The sequence below is a fragment of the Anguilla rostrata genome, chromosome 4, assembly GCF_018555375.3.
Source record: "Anguilla rostrata isolate EN2019 chromosome 4, ASM1855537v3, whole genome shotgun sequence".
In the NCBI taxonomy this organism is placed as follows: domain Eukaryota; kingdom Metazoa; phylum Chordata; class Actinopteri; order Anguilliformes; family Anguillidae; genus Anguilla; species Anguilla rostrata.
The window spans coordinates 26,125,818-26,142,625 of NC_057936.1; the positions used below are offsets into that span (position 1 = coordinate 26,125,818).

At 38.8% G+C, this 16,808-nt stretch overlaps 1 protein-coding gene across 1 annotated transcript in view; it reads right to left on the reverse strand.

Annotated features, from left to right (window-relative positions):
- The window catches only part of zgc:153738 (uncharacterized protein LOC558115 homolog), a 30,206-nt gene extending 13,538 nt beyond the window's left edge, over positions 1–16,668 (reverse strand). The window contains exons 1-9 of the mRNA XM_064331815.1: positions 16,067–16,668; positions 8,513–8,837; positions 7,523–7,642; positions 6,248–6,433; positions 5,088–5,159; positions 3,035–3,240; positions 2,485–2,569; positions 458–550; positions 17–92 (exon numbers count right to left, since the gene is read on the reverse strand). Coding sequence (XP_064187885.1) covers positions 17–92; positions 458–550; positions 2,485–2,569; positions 3,035–3,240; positions 5,088–5,159; positions 6,248–6,433; positions 7,523–7,642; positions 8,513–8,837; positions 16,067–16,095 — 1,192 coding nt within the window. The 5' untranslated portion in view covers positions 16,096–16,668. The remainder of the gene's footprint in view (positions 1–16; positions 93–457; positions 551–2,484; positions 2,570–3,034; positions 3,241–5,087; positions 5,160–6,247; positions 6,434–7,522; positions 7,643–8,512; positions 8,838–16,066) is intronic.
- Between the last annotated feature and the right edge of the window lie 140 nt (positions 16,669–16,808).

The window sequence follows — 16,808 nt, forward strand, 5'->3', positions numbered from 1 at the left end:
GTTTTGTTTTTCTTACATGAAAAAGTTTTCCGGCCTATATCAAGGTCTGTCAGAAAAGCAGATGGCAGCATTTTCAAACCTGGTTCCTCCTCCTGCAAATAAATACAAATAATCAAGGAAGATGCTTTAACTGATTCTGCAGAACTGGTTCCACAGACCTTGCCGGGGTGTACCAATGTTATGCACCAGCAAGAAAACTTCTTGCAGCTTTATGCCTAAATGGTTTGTTGTTCTACAACTAATATTTATTTTGCAATGCCTAAATCTAAACAGAAGACCTTGAATTTGGAATTAGAATTTGGAGGCCTTGCAAGAAATCACTCATCTGAGTGAATATTTCTGAGAACAGTGAAAACAGCTTTGACTCAACAGCACAGGGCACGTGCTTTTTCTCAGTGAGAGGTTCCCTTTAACACCTTAGAATATAGTGTAAACATGCCTCTGCATTTGAACTCACCTCTTCTTCATTTTTCTTTGCTTTATCCTTTTTCTCATCCTTTACTTTTGGATTTTTGCTGTCCTCTTCCTTCTCTTCTAGTTCTTCAATCAACTTAAGAAAGGGTGAAACTGTAAAATTATTTGTCTTATCATTTGGCATTATACCTTTTTAAGAGTTTCCATACGTATATTGGCACATCACAATGTAGCAGGACATTAACTGCTATTATTCACTTGTTCTTCATTAGCAAGGTATTAAACATTAGCTAGCTTCTCAGTCGAGTAAGCCAGGGTTAACAAAATCATACCACATCAGGACCGTTCATGTCTTGGTTGTGCTCTTGACCGACATAGCTCTTATAAAATTTTTGACTGCCGGGGCCGTCTGGGTTGTGCAGAGGTATAAGCACTCGCCTACCACCACAGAGACACGGGTTCAATCCCCAGCAGCGGTACTTACGGCTTGGTCAGACATTCCTACCAACACAATTGGCAGTGTTCGCGGGTGGGAAGCCGGTGAGGGTATGAGTCCTGAGCGTTGCATTAGCGACTCCTACTGGTTGGTTGGGGCTACTAATAATCCTAAAAAAATCTGCTACTGTGTATTACGATTTTCTGGTTCTGCTGGTTTTTTATTTCACCTTGTTAAATCGGTAACCGGTCTAGTCTCTATTCCTTATTATTTGAGTTTATTGATTTGATTAGTATTAACAACGTGTCTAGTTTAGGTTTTTAGTCTTTACAACTCTTTGTTAGTGGTTTCATTATTGTATTATTGGTTTCTTTACTGGTTGCACTTGTGTTTCATTAGTTTATTATTCCTACTTGTGCATGTAAGTTCCCAGTTCCCCAGTTATCACCACTTGGTTTTAGTGAGTTGTTATGCTCTATAAGCCATCAGTCTCTCTTATCTAGTTTTTTCCCTGAGTTCCCTTTTGTGATTCCCACATTTGTTCCTTTTGTTCCTGTGCTCAGTGTTAAAGTTCCTTCATTATTCCGCCTGCTTTCACCCCCCTGTGTTTACCTCTGCATTTGGTCCCCCCCCTCGCATTATATAGAGGGTATGAATTGACGTCACTTTCCCACCGGAATACGCCCCCTCAGTCGGGACTGAATGCCAAAACATGCTGCCACATGGCTGCCTTTAGTATAGGAAACTGCAAAACCGTGAGTAAAACAAACGATTATCTGCTTAAATTAAAGGCAGTTGGACTCAACAGTGATCCTTACAACTTACCAAAGAACCAGTGGTCCACGGACATTCAACAAGAAATCTTTTTACAGACTGCCGAAAGCTAAAGAAAAGAGAAGCGATGCATCGCTGAAATTCGCAGAAACAACTCGAATCCAGGCACCGAAACATGGATTTGCGGTTGTTATTTTGTGTCAGGTATGTTGGATTTTTGGGTAAAATCATACCTTAATAATTTGTATGCTTGGCTAGCTAATACTATCTAACCACCCCCCCCTTTGTTTGTAGAACACAAGGCTCATCATCATGGATGTTTTTTAATAAATGCTGACAAGAACTTTACAGTTACACAGAATATAAATGAAAGATGCTAAATATTTAACTGATGAGTAGTCAATACAGTAGCCTACATAACTTAAGGTATTATTTTGCCCAAAAATCCAACATACCTGACACAAAATGACAACTGCAAATACACGTTTCGGTGCCTGGATTCCAGTTGTTTCTGCGAATTGCAGCAATCCATTTGCTTCTCTTTTCTTTAGCTTTCGGCAGTCTGTAAAAAAGATAGCTCCGATTTCTTGTTGAATCTATTTGCACAGTCAATTGCACAACAGCTCTTTCCCATTTTAGATGTGTTTTTTTGTGTTTTCACGGCATTCAAGCTGAACGCTAACGCTATCACTCAATAGTCTTTCTGCCACTCAGTGGGTGTGACCACAGTGACTTCCACCTACTGTGACGTCATGTGCAAACCCTCTATAGTCACAACCTCACAGGACCTTGTATTGCCACTGTGACAGTGCAGCCTTTTGAGATTTGGAATGATTTCTTGTGTGAGTTTCGGGGCATACCTGCTGAGGAGTTTTGTCAGAAAATATCAAAGCTGAGCCACCATCTTCCTCATCTGGGTAGTCCGGAAAGCTTCCTGTTGTATTGCTGTGCAAACAAACTTTATTAAAATCATGTACAGAAAACCCAATTTGAGTCACATTGTGAATTGAGATGGGTATCATTTTGATTTTGTCAATACCAGTGCTATAATGATAGTTTTAAAATGGTACCAGTGATGATGACATTAAAGAACATCTTTTAATGGCAAAAGCAAATAAATGTAACAATTGAATTGTTTATTTAACTGATTAAATTATACTTTATATTTTTTATATCATTTCGCTCTTGTTTAAATGCTAGCTAGCATGCTAACAGTACCTGCTGCCGCTAACTGACAGAATGCATTTAATGTTAGCTAGTGAAGGTGTGTGGCACTGAAATTTGCCTTGCGATTCAGTCCGGTAGATACCGGTTGTATAGGAACCAGTACCGTAGTGGTACAAGGTTTCGGTACCCAACACAGAACTGCAACTTCCCCACCCGCTATCAAGCCATTGGTGGTCTCCTTACTGGCATTCGATGAACCACTGCCGGATCTGGTCCTTCATGGTCTCCTTCATGTCAGGCCCCTCTACTTCTCTAAGCTGGTCAGTTATAGCAATGATTGATTTCTGGAAGTCCTCTTCATGCTGGTTTTGCCTCTGCCTCCTGCAGGCCTCATTAGCCCGGGCAGCAAGTATGGAACTGCATGTCTGGGAGTGGGCCGAGCCCAGAGCCTGGGGGGAAAAGTACAAGGCGACACAGCAAACAAGATAAGGCGGTGTTGGTGTCTTTCAAACTGAGCATCCTGACATTATCATCATTATCATCTTAAATAATATCATTAGCTAAGAACAGGTCTTTTTCCATGTCTGTATCTGAGTTGGAAACATTTCAAAAAAAGTTCATGAAATTATGTTATTTTGCTATGAAAGCAAATGTGGCTGCTTTCAGGAAGTGACTAGCAAGGGGTCCACACATCACAGGTGATGGAACCCTATTTTTTAAGGATACTTTTAAGGGGCCCAAGCACTGCAGGAGCTGAAAACAGGAACCCAAGTGTATTAGGATTCTTTGATCTTTTATTTTTCAGTTGACTTCAAATCCCCCTCAGCTGTTTATTTAGTAAGTCCAAGGCTGAACAAACAAGCCTCCTTTTGAATTGCCCACTTTGAATGAAGCTTGTTATACTGAATGTACAGACAAAATATCAACAAAAGTTATTTAAACAAAGTTACTATGCCAAAAGTAATCTAATGAACTTGCATGTGAGTGTAGTTCATCACAAAAAGCAAATAAATCCAAAATGGTTTGACATAAAGCAATTAAATCTGGTACATGCATTGTTAGATCTAGCCCCAAACTTGACAAAATCAGGTGGTCTGATGCAGACCTACAAATGTAAAAAATGTAACTGAAAAAGTGGACTGGTAAAAATGTGTAGGATCGTTAAGGCTGATGGCCCTTGCATGGTGCAGAAAATCTGCTGGAATACAATTCACCCTATAATTCAAAAATACACTGAGCAGTAGCAGTAGTGTATGTTTACATTGGTCAACTCTCCAGTGTAGAAACAGCAACTTTAGAAACTCAGTGTGTGCAGAGACAGGATGGAGTGAGAGGTTACAGAAGGAAAAGAAAGGACAAAGTAAAACAGAATGGGATAAATTTAGGAAGTGGGAAAGAGAAACTGAATGTAAGTAAGTAAGCAGGAAGGGATAATGTTGAAAAAGAAAGTTGAGGCATCAGAGAAGGGAGATGAGTGGACAGAAAAAGCAAGTTAGGAGGAGCATAGAAGAACTCCAGCCTCTGCTCTACGCCTTGCCCCAACAGCGCCAGCCCCGACAGCAGCCACCAACAGCCACCGCTACAGCCGCGCCAAAGCTGCTTACTGAGACATACTGACTGGACAAAGATTCAAAGTGCGAAACAAAATCCAGACGAAAGCCGTGACAACTACAGAAACCGCATGGAAGAATGTAAATTGTAACAATGAATGTAACAAGTGTATGCTACATGTGTCTGGTGTGGAAGAATTATAAAATATACCCTGAAGAACAAATTCTAACAAGTTGATGAATTCCAAAATTTCTCTAATTCTGACAAGAATGTATACTTGCAGCAAAAACAAAATCATCCACACACATGAACAGTAAATCTGATCAACTCATTTTTTGCAAGCTAGTGACCTGTTGCATCAACTGAGAATGTGGGTGAAATGGAAAACTAGCTTGCTAGCCATCTAGGCAGTTGTGTAGAGTGGCAAATTCGCATAGCCTTTCCACAAAGCACACCTCACTCTCAAAAACCCAAAATTCATTGACATAATTAGACCAAAAAAAATCCCTGACTTTTGCAAGCTTGTGGACATGACTATATGCAGTTTACAGTAAGTCACGTCTTGAAACAAGAATTGCCTGAATGCTATTACTAAGTAAGGTGTGTCCTAAACACAAGTAGTTTTTATTCTAAACATTTTTCAATTACAATTACAATTCCATCCTTGGAGAAACTTGAAGAACTGCATAATGTTGCACCAATAATACTTTCTTAAACGATACCATATCAAATTACACACACTCACCATGCCCAGAAAAATCATCTCTTCTTCTCTGTCCTTCTTTGTTTTCTTCCTCTGTTGGTAGCCTTTCCATACCTATTGGCAATGGAAACATGTTTGATTTCACTTAGCATTGTAAACATGTTGGCAACACCTGCAATCCTGACTTTAGTGTTGAAGCATAAATCTCATTTTGAAAAGTTTTTTAAAAAGGTTTTAAGGATCCATATGAGTTGACAAAGCTGGAAGCAGTTGCATATGATAGTACTATTGCTTGTGGACAGCACTGCAGTATCCTATGTGGGCAGTTTATGCTGGAAAGTTTTTTTTACATTTTCTTCCACTGCTAAACAACTAATGTGAAAGAACACGTTTAGCTGTTCTTAGATTTTATTTTCCTCGCATACAATAGGCTACACTGTAAGAATACATTATGCATGGTAGTGTTGATAATCTGATTGGAGTTTTTCCCATTTCAGTTCCCATACATTCACCCATCAAACAAACAACTTAGTCTTAGCATCACTAATACAAGTTATTTGTATAAGCTATTGAAACAAGTACTGGTGCAGATCAATAGGTGTGTAGCCTCAGATTGTTTTGAAAGTTACTTTTTTTGATAATTATTCAATTTCAGACTCCCCAGATTCTTTCAAGCCTAATTTGGTGACACACATCTTAACGGCCTAAGAATAGTTTGCAGAAGTAGGTTTTGTAAAAAATTCCAAATGGTGGAAAATCAAAATGGTTGCTGATGGTTGTTTCATGAGAGACAGTTGTTCACCTGAAAGAGTAGGATCTACTGATGTACTACTGATGCCAAGTTATGACTTAGTGGGGTGGCATGCCTAAGGTAAGAAAGTCATAAAATGTATATATTCACAAATGGTTGTGGACTTGGTGGGGGGGGGCTTTAAAACTAAATCAATATGCTTCCAGAAAACAATGGCTGCTTTCCAACTCTAAAAGGTTCAGTTCCTCTAAAAACCTAACTGATTATTACATTGACATGGTCACAGCAAGACATACACAAATTTTCAATTTAAAAAACAGCCAATTCTATATATTCCACTACTGTTCCTCTGGTTTCATAATTTCATTATTTACCTGCTCAATTAAAATGAAGCTGGGAAGGTACTTTTGGCTAATGTGAAATAGTAGTGTTATTTTTTTATCTGTATCACCTTCTGGATGTGAACTGCAGCATGGTTGATGGCAGCCAGGTCTCGATCCTTGGCCCTTCTCTGCCTCTCTCCATCCTGCTGGATCTCCCTCATGAACTTGGCCCGCAGCCTTCCCTGTCGCGCTCTCTCAGACACTTGTATGAGCTTGACGGCCTCCTCAAAATTTAGTGGATGTACTTCCAAAGACTGAATAGTAATACCGGTGAAAAAAAATATTTATATCTTACCTTGATGCAGTACATAATCTGCAAATACATTTAAAACATTTTTTTTTTACAAATAGTGATATGAAGTCTGCAGTTTGCTAGAAGACTGAGAGGTCAATTCCACTTGTTTTTATAATTAACATTCCTCTGATAAAAACTATACAAGCTTAACAGAGGTGTTGAGGCCAGTTACATGCTGCCCTTTGGGGCTGCCTGCAAAGCAAGCACATAACTATGGAAGCCTGTTTCCGTCACAGAAAAAAAATAGCTTAATTCTGACTTTTTTTCTTGCATTTGTGACTTTTCTCGCAATTGCGAGCTTATTTCTTGTAATTCTGACGTAGGAAATGGGGTGAAAAAGCCAAGAATTCCGCATTCTTTAAAACTACATGGCGATCTACCAGCATGGCCTCTGCGATCGATGTATTGGACACCCCTGACATACAATACACTTTCATTTCTTTGTCATTCATCGTCAAGGAAAAATTTAATCTATGTGTTTCTATGTTTCTTTCATCTAGAATGTGTTACCATGCATGTATGTGTATGCATGTCTCTCGTAGCCTACATTTATGTGTGAAATCCTATTATCATTGGCAACAGTCAGTCACTGTTTACAGGGATCTGCTCCGGGACCAGGGCCAGCTAACGTTAAAGTCGGGGTTATCCGACCTTTGAACTTGCCAGTGTGAAACAACTGTTAAACTAGGGTTAAGAGCCCAGTTAGCCCAGGGTTAAAATGGTTCTAGAATGCATTTAGTTCAGGGTTAAGTGCAGTGTGAAAAGCCCTAAAGGGGTAGTTTTGCTCCAGAGGGAAAATGACCTGGTGCTCCACTAACACGAGGACCATATTGCTGCTTACATAAAACTCAGAAATTCACCAAAAATCACTTTACTTTTTCTTTTTCTGTGTTGATGATTTTCCATATCTGGAACATACATCTTCATTTTATTTGTTGTCAACATCTCGGATTGCCGCGATTTTGGAAATGCTATTAGCCATTTTCCTCTGTATCCCAGTTTTGGCCTCTTAAAATTTCCACAATATGTTTAAAAATAGTCAACTTACCAAGGGTTTTTCCACCCCTTCCATTAATTTAAGGGTGTTGGATAGCATCTTCTCTCTGTCCTGCAGCACCTGGTTTCGCTCATTCCGGAAATATCTTGGAATTGGGATCTCAATATCTGTCTTAAAAAAGATATGAACGTATATTAATTGTAATATTGTGTAATCTTGGCTTTCTCTTAAGAGGTCTTTGATGATGTGTATCAATGTTTCTACAATACTGAACATGATTCATGAGCTTTTTTTGTCAAGTTCAATGCACCCAAATTTGTTAGTTCAAATTTGAGATTGCAAAAGAAGAGAAATTCAGCAAACTGTTCTTGGTTTTGGGGTAAGAGTTAAAAAAAAAAAAATCATCTACATGGTCGAAGTATCTGATGTCACCAGTTCCCCATGCACATCTTTTAACTATCTTCCGACCTCCAACTCTTCATTGAAAGCAAATGGCTTGGTTGTCCGAACATAGCACTGTTTGCCTGATGTTATCAACGATAGTAACAGTTTCCAAGCTGTGGGTGGAGGATTGGGAAAAAAGGCAGAGCTTTGCTAAAGGTAAATCATGTCTGCATGTAAAAGGCTTTTGGTCCTGTTTAATTGTGTATGGTTTATTTGAAAAGCCAGTTGCTTATCATTTTTTTTTTTAATCCCCCATTTCCTCTGCTCTAGATGGGACCTTGCTAGAGTGCTGGAAGTTTTACTTATTCTCCGTATTAACTGCATGATTAGGGGCCCAAGCAGCAAAGTTGTTGGAGCCCTATTGGGATTGTTCAGATCTTTTTTAGGGGTCCAAGTACTGGACAGGTGCTGGAAGCCTACTGCTGTTTTTTGGTTTTTATGATTATTATTAGGGGCACCTGTATGGAAGCATCTGCATTTGTTATGTTTTTCCACTCATTTATTCAGGTTATTCCTTTAAGCTGTCACCTGTCTATATGCTTTTTGTTTTTTAAAAGGATACATTTCCAATATTTAAATTTTACTGTAATTACTCACTGGCGTCAGCTTCAAGTCTTGGATGACATCATCCATGTAATGGTACTCAGAAAACTCCTTCTCCACCATCTCATTCTTGAGTTCCAGCACACGGCCCATCACACCATCCAAAACAGCCCGGATGACTCTTCTCTTCTGGGGGTGCACAATCTGGTCATAGGCTTCCTCCAATTGCCTAAATATTTTCACATAACGTACATAGAGGGTGACCAAACACTGGAAGAAAACCACTCTGTCCCTCTCAGGGTGTACTTGCTCAGCCAGCTCCTGGGTCAGCAGACTGTTAAGTCCCCCCTGGGCATCTGCCCAGATCTCACTGTAAGTCCTGGGAAAGAAAAAAGTCACATTACTCTTTCAAACGTCACACTCAAACAATTATTAATTAGGTTCTGGTAGATTTAATCATGTCTGGGACAAACAGTCTGGCACAAATTATGGAAAACCTGCATTTATGAACAGATTAGGTTGATTAATGCAATTTTTTTCAACAATTTCTCTTTCGGCATAATACATTTTATATGTAATATGTAATACATGGGTTGGAGCAAGAAATATTTTCACGACTAAAAAAAACAAACACTGGGTCTAATGGCCCGAATCAGAAAATTTAGGAGTTTTTAGAAGCTGGTTTACAATGACGCAGTCATTTACAGTAATTAGTGACTTTTTGGAGGTCATGATTTTGTAAGAAATAAATCAATAAAAAACCTTTGATCTATATGGTCAAGTGACTTTGAACAGCTGCTAGAAAGTGGAGCTCTTTACAACAGACAACTTTTCCATTACTGTTGGCACAGGCGAGCAGTTGCTGCAGAGACATCTCTTATGCCCTACTCTCATCTCCTCTGGCCTCTAATCTTCATAGTTTTGATTTATTTAATGAGGGCTGTCCTCTGTGCTTTCCTGCTGAGTAATGTCCCACTCTGGCTCGAATCGATAAAGGCTGAACATTTTCAATGTCGCTCAATGGACAAGAGCAATGGACCGAGGCCTGTGAAAACATTTGACGTCACTACCCAGAGTGCATTGCAATTAAACGGCGATGGTTTTCTCTAACTGATGTCCTAAATATGTTATAAACTAAATAAATTTAGGAGTTATGATTTACAAGTACAAATATAAAATAGTTTTGGCACAACACAAACATATTAACATAAACAGGGCTACTAAGTTTGATGGAAGAGACTGAATCAATGTTTTACTGTAGCCTACATCAATATAAGATGAACTATAAGGCCATCAGCGCATATTAGGCTATTACACGCACACCAAAAATCGTCCCCATGCTCCTAGGTATGTAGAGACAATACAAATACAATATGCAGTGCATATGCCTTCATTTCAAATGGATTGTCTACAATTTAGCTTTTTGCTACTTTTAGAATCACAATTGAAACGTGCCCTGCTGCTTTTGTACAGGCTCAGCAAAATAGTTAAGCTCATGGTACAATCAGTTGGATTTGTAGTTATGTTGCTATCGGTGAATAATCCCTGACTTCTTTACGTTCTGGGCACATGTGACTGCTAAGTGAATCTTTCGCTATTTTGGTGGCAGCAATTTCGACACAAGCAATATCAGAAGCGCTGTCCTAAAATCTCTCCTTACCGCGAAGAATGCCTGACCCACAAGTGTAGAAATGTGTTGCCACGGCGGTACAATTACAGAAAAATACCATCTTTGGGGAAAACAGGCACACAACGTATGCTGTCACTGCTTTAAATCAAACCTACTATGCATCAACAAGAAAAAAAAACAACTTCACAGCACCATATTTCTGAATTCCCCTCCTCAATCAGAGATAATTTGTTTAGGAGCCCCAAACCCATAGAAAAATTCCACAATGCATTGTGCTACATCCTCAGCTTGCTTAGACTTTAGTGGCTATGCCTCGGCTCACTTTGTTTTGTAGTGGATCATGAAGCATATGTACACATTGCTTCTTGGAGTTGTTGTCAGTTTCCCCACAAGATCCATCCCAATCAATACAAATGGTTCAGACACCTGGGGCTGGTTGCACCAGCTGGACGTACGCCTGGTCTTACAGAATGTGCGCGAGGTCAGACGTAAAAAATAAACCTGTTCCACAAACTGGGCTTAGCTCTACACCTGGGTGTAAACTCTGCACCTACTATAGGGTAGGCGTAAGTGAAACTTTGGGCTATTCTCCTAGGTAATGCTCTTTGCGAAAATTAAAAACAACAACCGCATGTGCCGCGTCTCATTTATAGATCGCACAACCAGTTAGCTTTCAGATGCGAGAGAATATTGAGAAACCGGACAAATCCTCTCGATACGCATGCTGATGATAGTGAGTAAATTGGACGCTTTTGTTTGAGCAGGGTTGAGCTGTTTCAATGAATTGATTGGCTCTCGCCTCAATTAGAGCAGGCCTCTGACCAGAACAGTACGCTGTCTCCGGCACTGCAGTTACTAATATCTTCCACATTAAATTGTGATTGATTGTTTTTCCTAACTGGCGTTCTAAATATAAGTTTTAAAGTAAATAAATGTAGGAATCGTTTCCACATTAAACTGCCACCCAGACATAAAGATAAATGATGTGGTGATGCAGTGGCAAGGATCTGCCCATAACGCACGCATCTGGCCAAGGTGTGTGAAGAAGGAAGGATCCAAGGGACAGTGGCTACTCTCTGAAAAATTGCTGTTGACACCAGTTATAGCCCCTAGGAGAGAGCAAGAGCAGCATCACAATAAACTGCACACAAGAAGACGATGCATCATTGAGCGCTGCATAGGCGTCCTCAAGCGCAGGTGGGATTTTTATGGATCAATTCTATTTAGAGCTTCACAAAATCGATTTGCAAGGATTTTCACAGAATTTACTATCTTGTGAAAACTTTTTTTACGAAAATGCATCGCTTGTGAATTGCAAATACAAGTGCAAGTAAACAGAAATCAGTGCCATACCATATGCCAAATTCATACTTTCAAATCTTTCAAGGTTTCACTGTTTGCATGGGGAGATGAGGATGGAGTCTGAATGGGTCACCACTGTTGTTAGTGCCACAGCTGTTCTGCACAACATATGTGCTAAGAACGGGGTACCTTTCCCGATGGAAGCGCCGGTGTTAGAGAAGGCTGAAGAGGAACATCAGAGGGAGCCTGCTGCCAAAAATGATGTGACTGGCTGACTGATCTGAAATCGCATAATTCAGCTGATCCAAAGGCCCTAAACTGACATATAGGCTAACTATAACCTGAAAATTGCCAAACTATAATCAGAGAGAAACGCCATGAGCAGGTCAGCGAACCTGTCAATAACTTAGGTAGTCAAATACTAAATGGTTTATAATCATTGTAAATAAATGATTTATTGAACAATCTGGCATATGTGAATAACTGAATAATTTATAACAGATGGACTAAAAACTAATTTTTTTTTAGGCTTATACACATTTATATCAATAGATACAATAAATAAGTCAGAGTTTTAATAAAAATAACAAAAAAGGTCTATAACAATAATCTGAACAGAAAAAAAGAGCCAGAAGCTCTCCAGCACTAAAGCTATTCCAGTGAAAGTTTGCGGTTCTCAAGTTACAGTTTCTCTTTCTCCACCCGCAACTTCTTTGTTTCTATCTCCACTCAGTATTTCCTTCTCCAGCGGCACACTCTGAAGGTCAGGTGGACATTGTTTTCTCCTCTGGGTGGATGGAGGCTTGTGAGGCATTGTCATTGTCCATTGTTCTCTGGGGAGTCACCGAAGTATGTAATTAATAAAGGGTGTGAATAAGGATGAGACAATCAATATCACTATGCATTGTGCAAATAAACATTAAAGGTTATTTACTCATCAAAAATTGATATCACAGTCATTAATGCAAGATATGATAATGGAACATTCAAAATTGTTGATAGTTAATAGCATTAATTATTCAAAATAAACTAAATCGAAAGCACTTTGAATGCAAAAGATGGACAATTAATTAAGTACTAACATCTAAGTTTGTTTGTATAATAGTTGCATGTAGAGCTATTATAAGACTGGCTTTGCGTTTAGATTTCTGTCTGATGCCATTATTGCTTCGCACCTATTAAGATGTAGTATTTACCACTTTTTACTCTGGGACCTTTTGGATGCCCTTTTCCCCCCAGTTTTATAGGTGGTTATTTAATTATTGTGCATTAATTAGTTATAAGGGGGCCAAATTGCTTACATCTATTTAAATAAGCTGCAGTTATTGTTGTAAGTAGCCAAAGAAAAAATGCTGAACATTGCTAATAATTGTTTAGAGCAGATTTCTGAATTCCGTTGTTTTGCTAAAACTAATTATTGGCATGTCCAGAATGTTAACATTTTTACATATGTAAAACAAAAAAACATGTTTTAAAAACAGTGGTTTTCTGATTGAAAACTAGTACTATAGTACTGCATATCCTGAAAACGCTGGCCAAAATAATGCTAAATTTTAATACTGGCACATGCATAGGTGTGATTATTATGTTAAGATCCCTAGTTAAGCAATGTGGCATTGTTTACTCTTAACACACATGACAGGCTATAGATAGCCTAGGCTAATTACCTACATGACTCGTGTCCATCACATTGGAGTCCGATTTCACACAGCTGTTGGGGTGTGTGGGCCTCATGATCTCCTTTTCAGCTTAGGTTTCAGCAGTTTCCAGTCCTTCCTCTGTACAGTCAACACCGTTCAGCCCACTAAAAGCTGGCCAGTCTTCTCCATACAGGTCCATTATAATGGTGCTTGTACAGTGATATTTTTGATGCCAGTCCTCCACCGGTTGGGGGATTCTTCATCACACGTGAATGCCGCCTCGCTGCTTGTAAGAGGTCCTTCCACCTTTTTCCTGGCCACTTCCTGCGGTCTGCATCCAAATCCTTTTTCTCCACAGTTGTTTACAGCTTCAGTTCTGCTTCTCCAAACTGCCTGCTTTTTCTTATATGTCACTGTGTTGCTCTGTTTGGATGTGAGTATCTCCATATAATTTGAGTGCAATTCGATTAATTTTTCACTTTTTAATTTCTGTCATAATATGTTAATTATATGTTAGTAAATTATGTTAGTTATGTTAGGTATGTTAGTGAAACGATTCATGGGGCTCTGGAATCTTGTCATAGCTGGGGTGTGTGGTTTCGGTACAACTGCGTTGCGATCAAGCGGCAAAAACCAGACTGCGTTTTTGAAGCTCACTTCCTTGTCTTGTTGAGAGGCGTTGCTCACTAGTGCTGTACGGTTGGCTGCAGCATAGGTGTTTCAGCCACCCGTTTTAATGTAAGTTAAGGGTAACTATACGGTAAAAATATGTCCATAATTTTTTTACGCAAGAAAAAGTAGTCTCAATAGGTGTTAATTCTTTGTCTAATATCTCCCCATATGCCAATATGTCTCCCCATATGCCAAGTTATTGTGCTATTTGGACAAGACAGTAATACTTTGAGGACGAATCAGTGACAGTTTGCATCACTACCGAGATACGGTAGTATCTCACGCAGTTAGTGGACAACCGGACTTCATGTCCCTACTTCGCAGTCTCTGGCTCCAATTTGCACAACATGGCAGCGCTCACAAACTACTTTTCACCAAGCCCATGGAGAGTCAATGGGTGACGTCACAGTGACTCTGTCCATATTTTTCTACAGTCTATGGTTGCGATTCATAAACATGCATCCTGGACTTAGCTGCGCCTAGTTGTAATTTTAGATGGTGAAACAGGTGTAAATATTGAACACAACGTCAGACAAATTCACCAACAACTTCACCAACAAATGCTCCAGGCCCACACAGAATATGTTTCCCCACTGGACATTTATGTAAATCAGCTAATAAAAACATTGAATACACATGCAAAATGGACATATACAGAAGTGCACTCATTCAAAAACTCTAAACTTTGCAGCCTCAGTATCTACTTCACTAGTAGATCACTGGGTAGTGTGTTAGCCTATGGGATTTTTGGACAAGTGAGAGGCCTGGTTTCAAATCCCACCTTGGACACAAGAAGACCTTCAACTCATTACACTGGCTTGCTGAGTAACTAAAAATAAAATCTTCATGGGAAACTATATTTCTTAAATCCAAATAAAATACACCCACACTTCTTCACGGCAGGTATATATAAGTCAAAACAGTCCCATTCACCACTGTGCCCGTAGCCTACAGGTACCTACTTTTTAACTAGGCTACCTTAGCTACTCTGCAATTTCTAAATTAATGTTAGCTAGCCCTATAGGCTATATCCTCTACCAACATACAATTAGTAGGTCTGTCATGTAGGCTACAAAAGGCCATTAAAAACACTTCAATTTAAAATTATGACATACACTTTTATTTATTTGTCATTTGTCGTAAATGAAAAAATGAGTGAATCCATGCCTATGTGTTTCTTTCAGCTAGTAGGCTATGTGTGCTTGCATGCATTTATGTGTATGCATGTCTCTCACAGCCCACATTTATATGCATTACTAGTATTAGCCTACTTACTCATAACAAACACAGTACAAAAAGAAATGATATCTGATGAAAAACACATTTTCAGTGTAAAAAAAAAAGCTGAGTTACTCACACATTCAAAGCGCCGTCTATAAGTTATTAATTCAAATCTATGCCTGCCATAGAAACATTAATATCTAAATTACGTCACATTACAACTATATTGGCACACAAATAAAAAAATCACACAAATTAAACAAGCTGTATTCCAAATCGTTTCAGGTAACCTGGCCCTGTGTACAAGCATACAGTAGATTAATGGGGTTAACGTGTGTGTGGATAGGTTTGTAAGATTTAACATTTATCGAATTGGCCTAAATATGTCAGAAAGGATATATATAAACATATCCTTTCTGGAGGAATATCCTTTCTGTAGTTATTCAACCAGCAGTTGCATGCATTCATTTAAATGTCTTGCATGGGGCATTTTTTGTTATTTGACACTTTGAGGCGGCACAAAGTTTGAATGACCACATTGTCTACAGATCGTAAGATCGATTAAAAAATACAGGGCCAAGTTACTTGTTAGGAAACTTTGGGTAGCATTGCTTTGGAATACAGTTACTTTAATTTGTGTGAGGTAGATAGCCAATATTGTTTCTTGTAACTTGCCGTAATTTTGATATCAATACTTTTCGGCAAGCAAAGATCTGACAATGACTTGTAGACAGTGCTTTGAATGTGGGAGTAACCTGGGATGTTTTGTACGTTAAAAACGTGTTTTTCATTTTTTTTAAATGTATAACATGTTTATCGATCGTTCTGCTGTCTATTGCGCGAATACGATACGACAGGTGCTCTCACGCTAGGCTATGTGAGCTTGATAGCGTAAGGTTTATGAATAATTAATTTTCCTTAAGTTCAGCAAACGTTAAATAAAATTACCAATCGTATAACAAATCGTAAAATTTCTCTTTTAAAAGTCCACACATCTTGCTAACTATCTTAACAATATCAAACATAGAAGAAGACAAAGTATGGCTCTGGAGCTAGTCTAACGTTAATATTGAAATACGGTTAACGTTTGCTAATACCGAAACAAAAAAATTGCAATAGAGTATGGAAACTGTAGTTGCAAACCTGTTAGACATGCTGATGGACAAGGGCATCCACTAAATTTGAACTAGTTATCACATCAACGCTGTAGCAGGAAAGTTTTATATTTCTGTAACAAAACAATCCGAGTGCGGCCGTCGGCTGTGCAACTGCGTTTTGGTATGTCTCGTCTCCATGGAAGCGACTGCAAGTGCAAAGATAGTAGGGAAACGAAGATGCACAACACGCTGGATTTCGGTCCATGTAATTTTTGGCCAATCATTTACCGTTTAAGGAACGGAAATAAATTTACAAAAAAAAAAAAAAAGAAATAAATGGGTGTTCGATATTCATTTTAAAAACAGAAATCGAAAACGAGTTATTTGTCTTGGTGACTGATATTAAACATAAAATTACATAAACTGAACTTGCTGTCGATTTTAAAGTTTATCGTGTTATCTGATTTCCGTTTTCTCGAGGGAGAAGAGTCCAGGCTACAGCACCCCAGGGGTCAAATGCAGAATATGAAAATATATGTATCTGTGCTGTTTTTTCACAAGCAGGGTTTTTGTACGGTGTAGCATATATGGCATGGTCTGTTCATCGTTCTTCTAAGTATATTTGTTTTTTAGTTTATTTTACTGCATATTGTTAATTATTTCAGTGTTTCAGCAAGCAAGAATAAACTCAAACTGGAGAAATGTGAGAAATTGCAGAAATGGAAAAAAAGAAAAAAGTAAAAAATCAAGGAACCTGTGATACCCTTTGACTTTGTGACAAACACCCA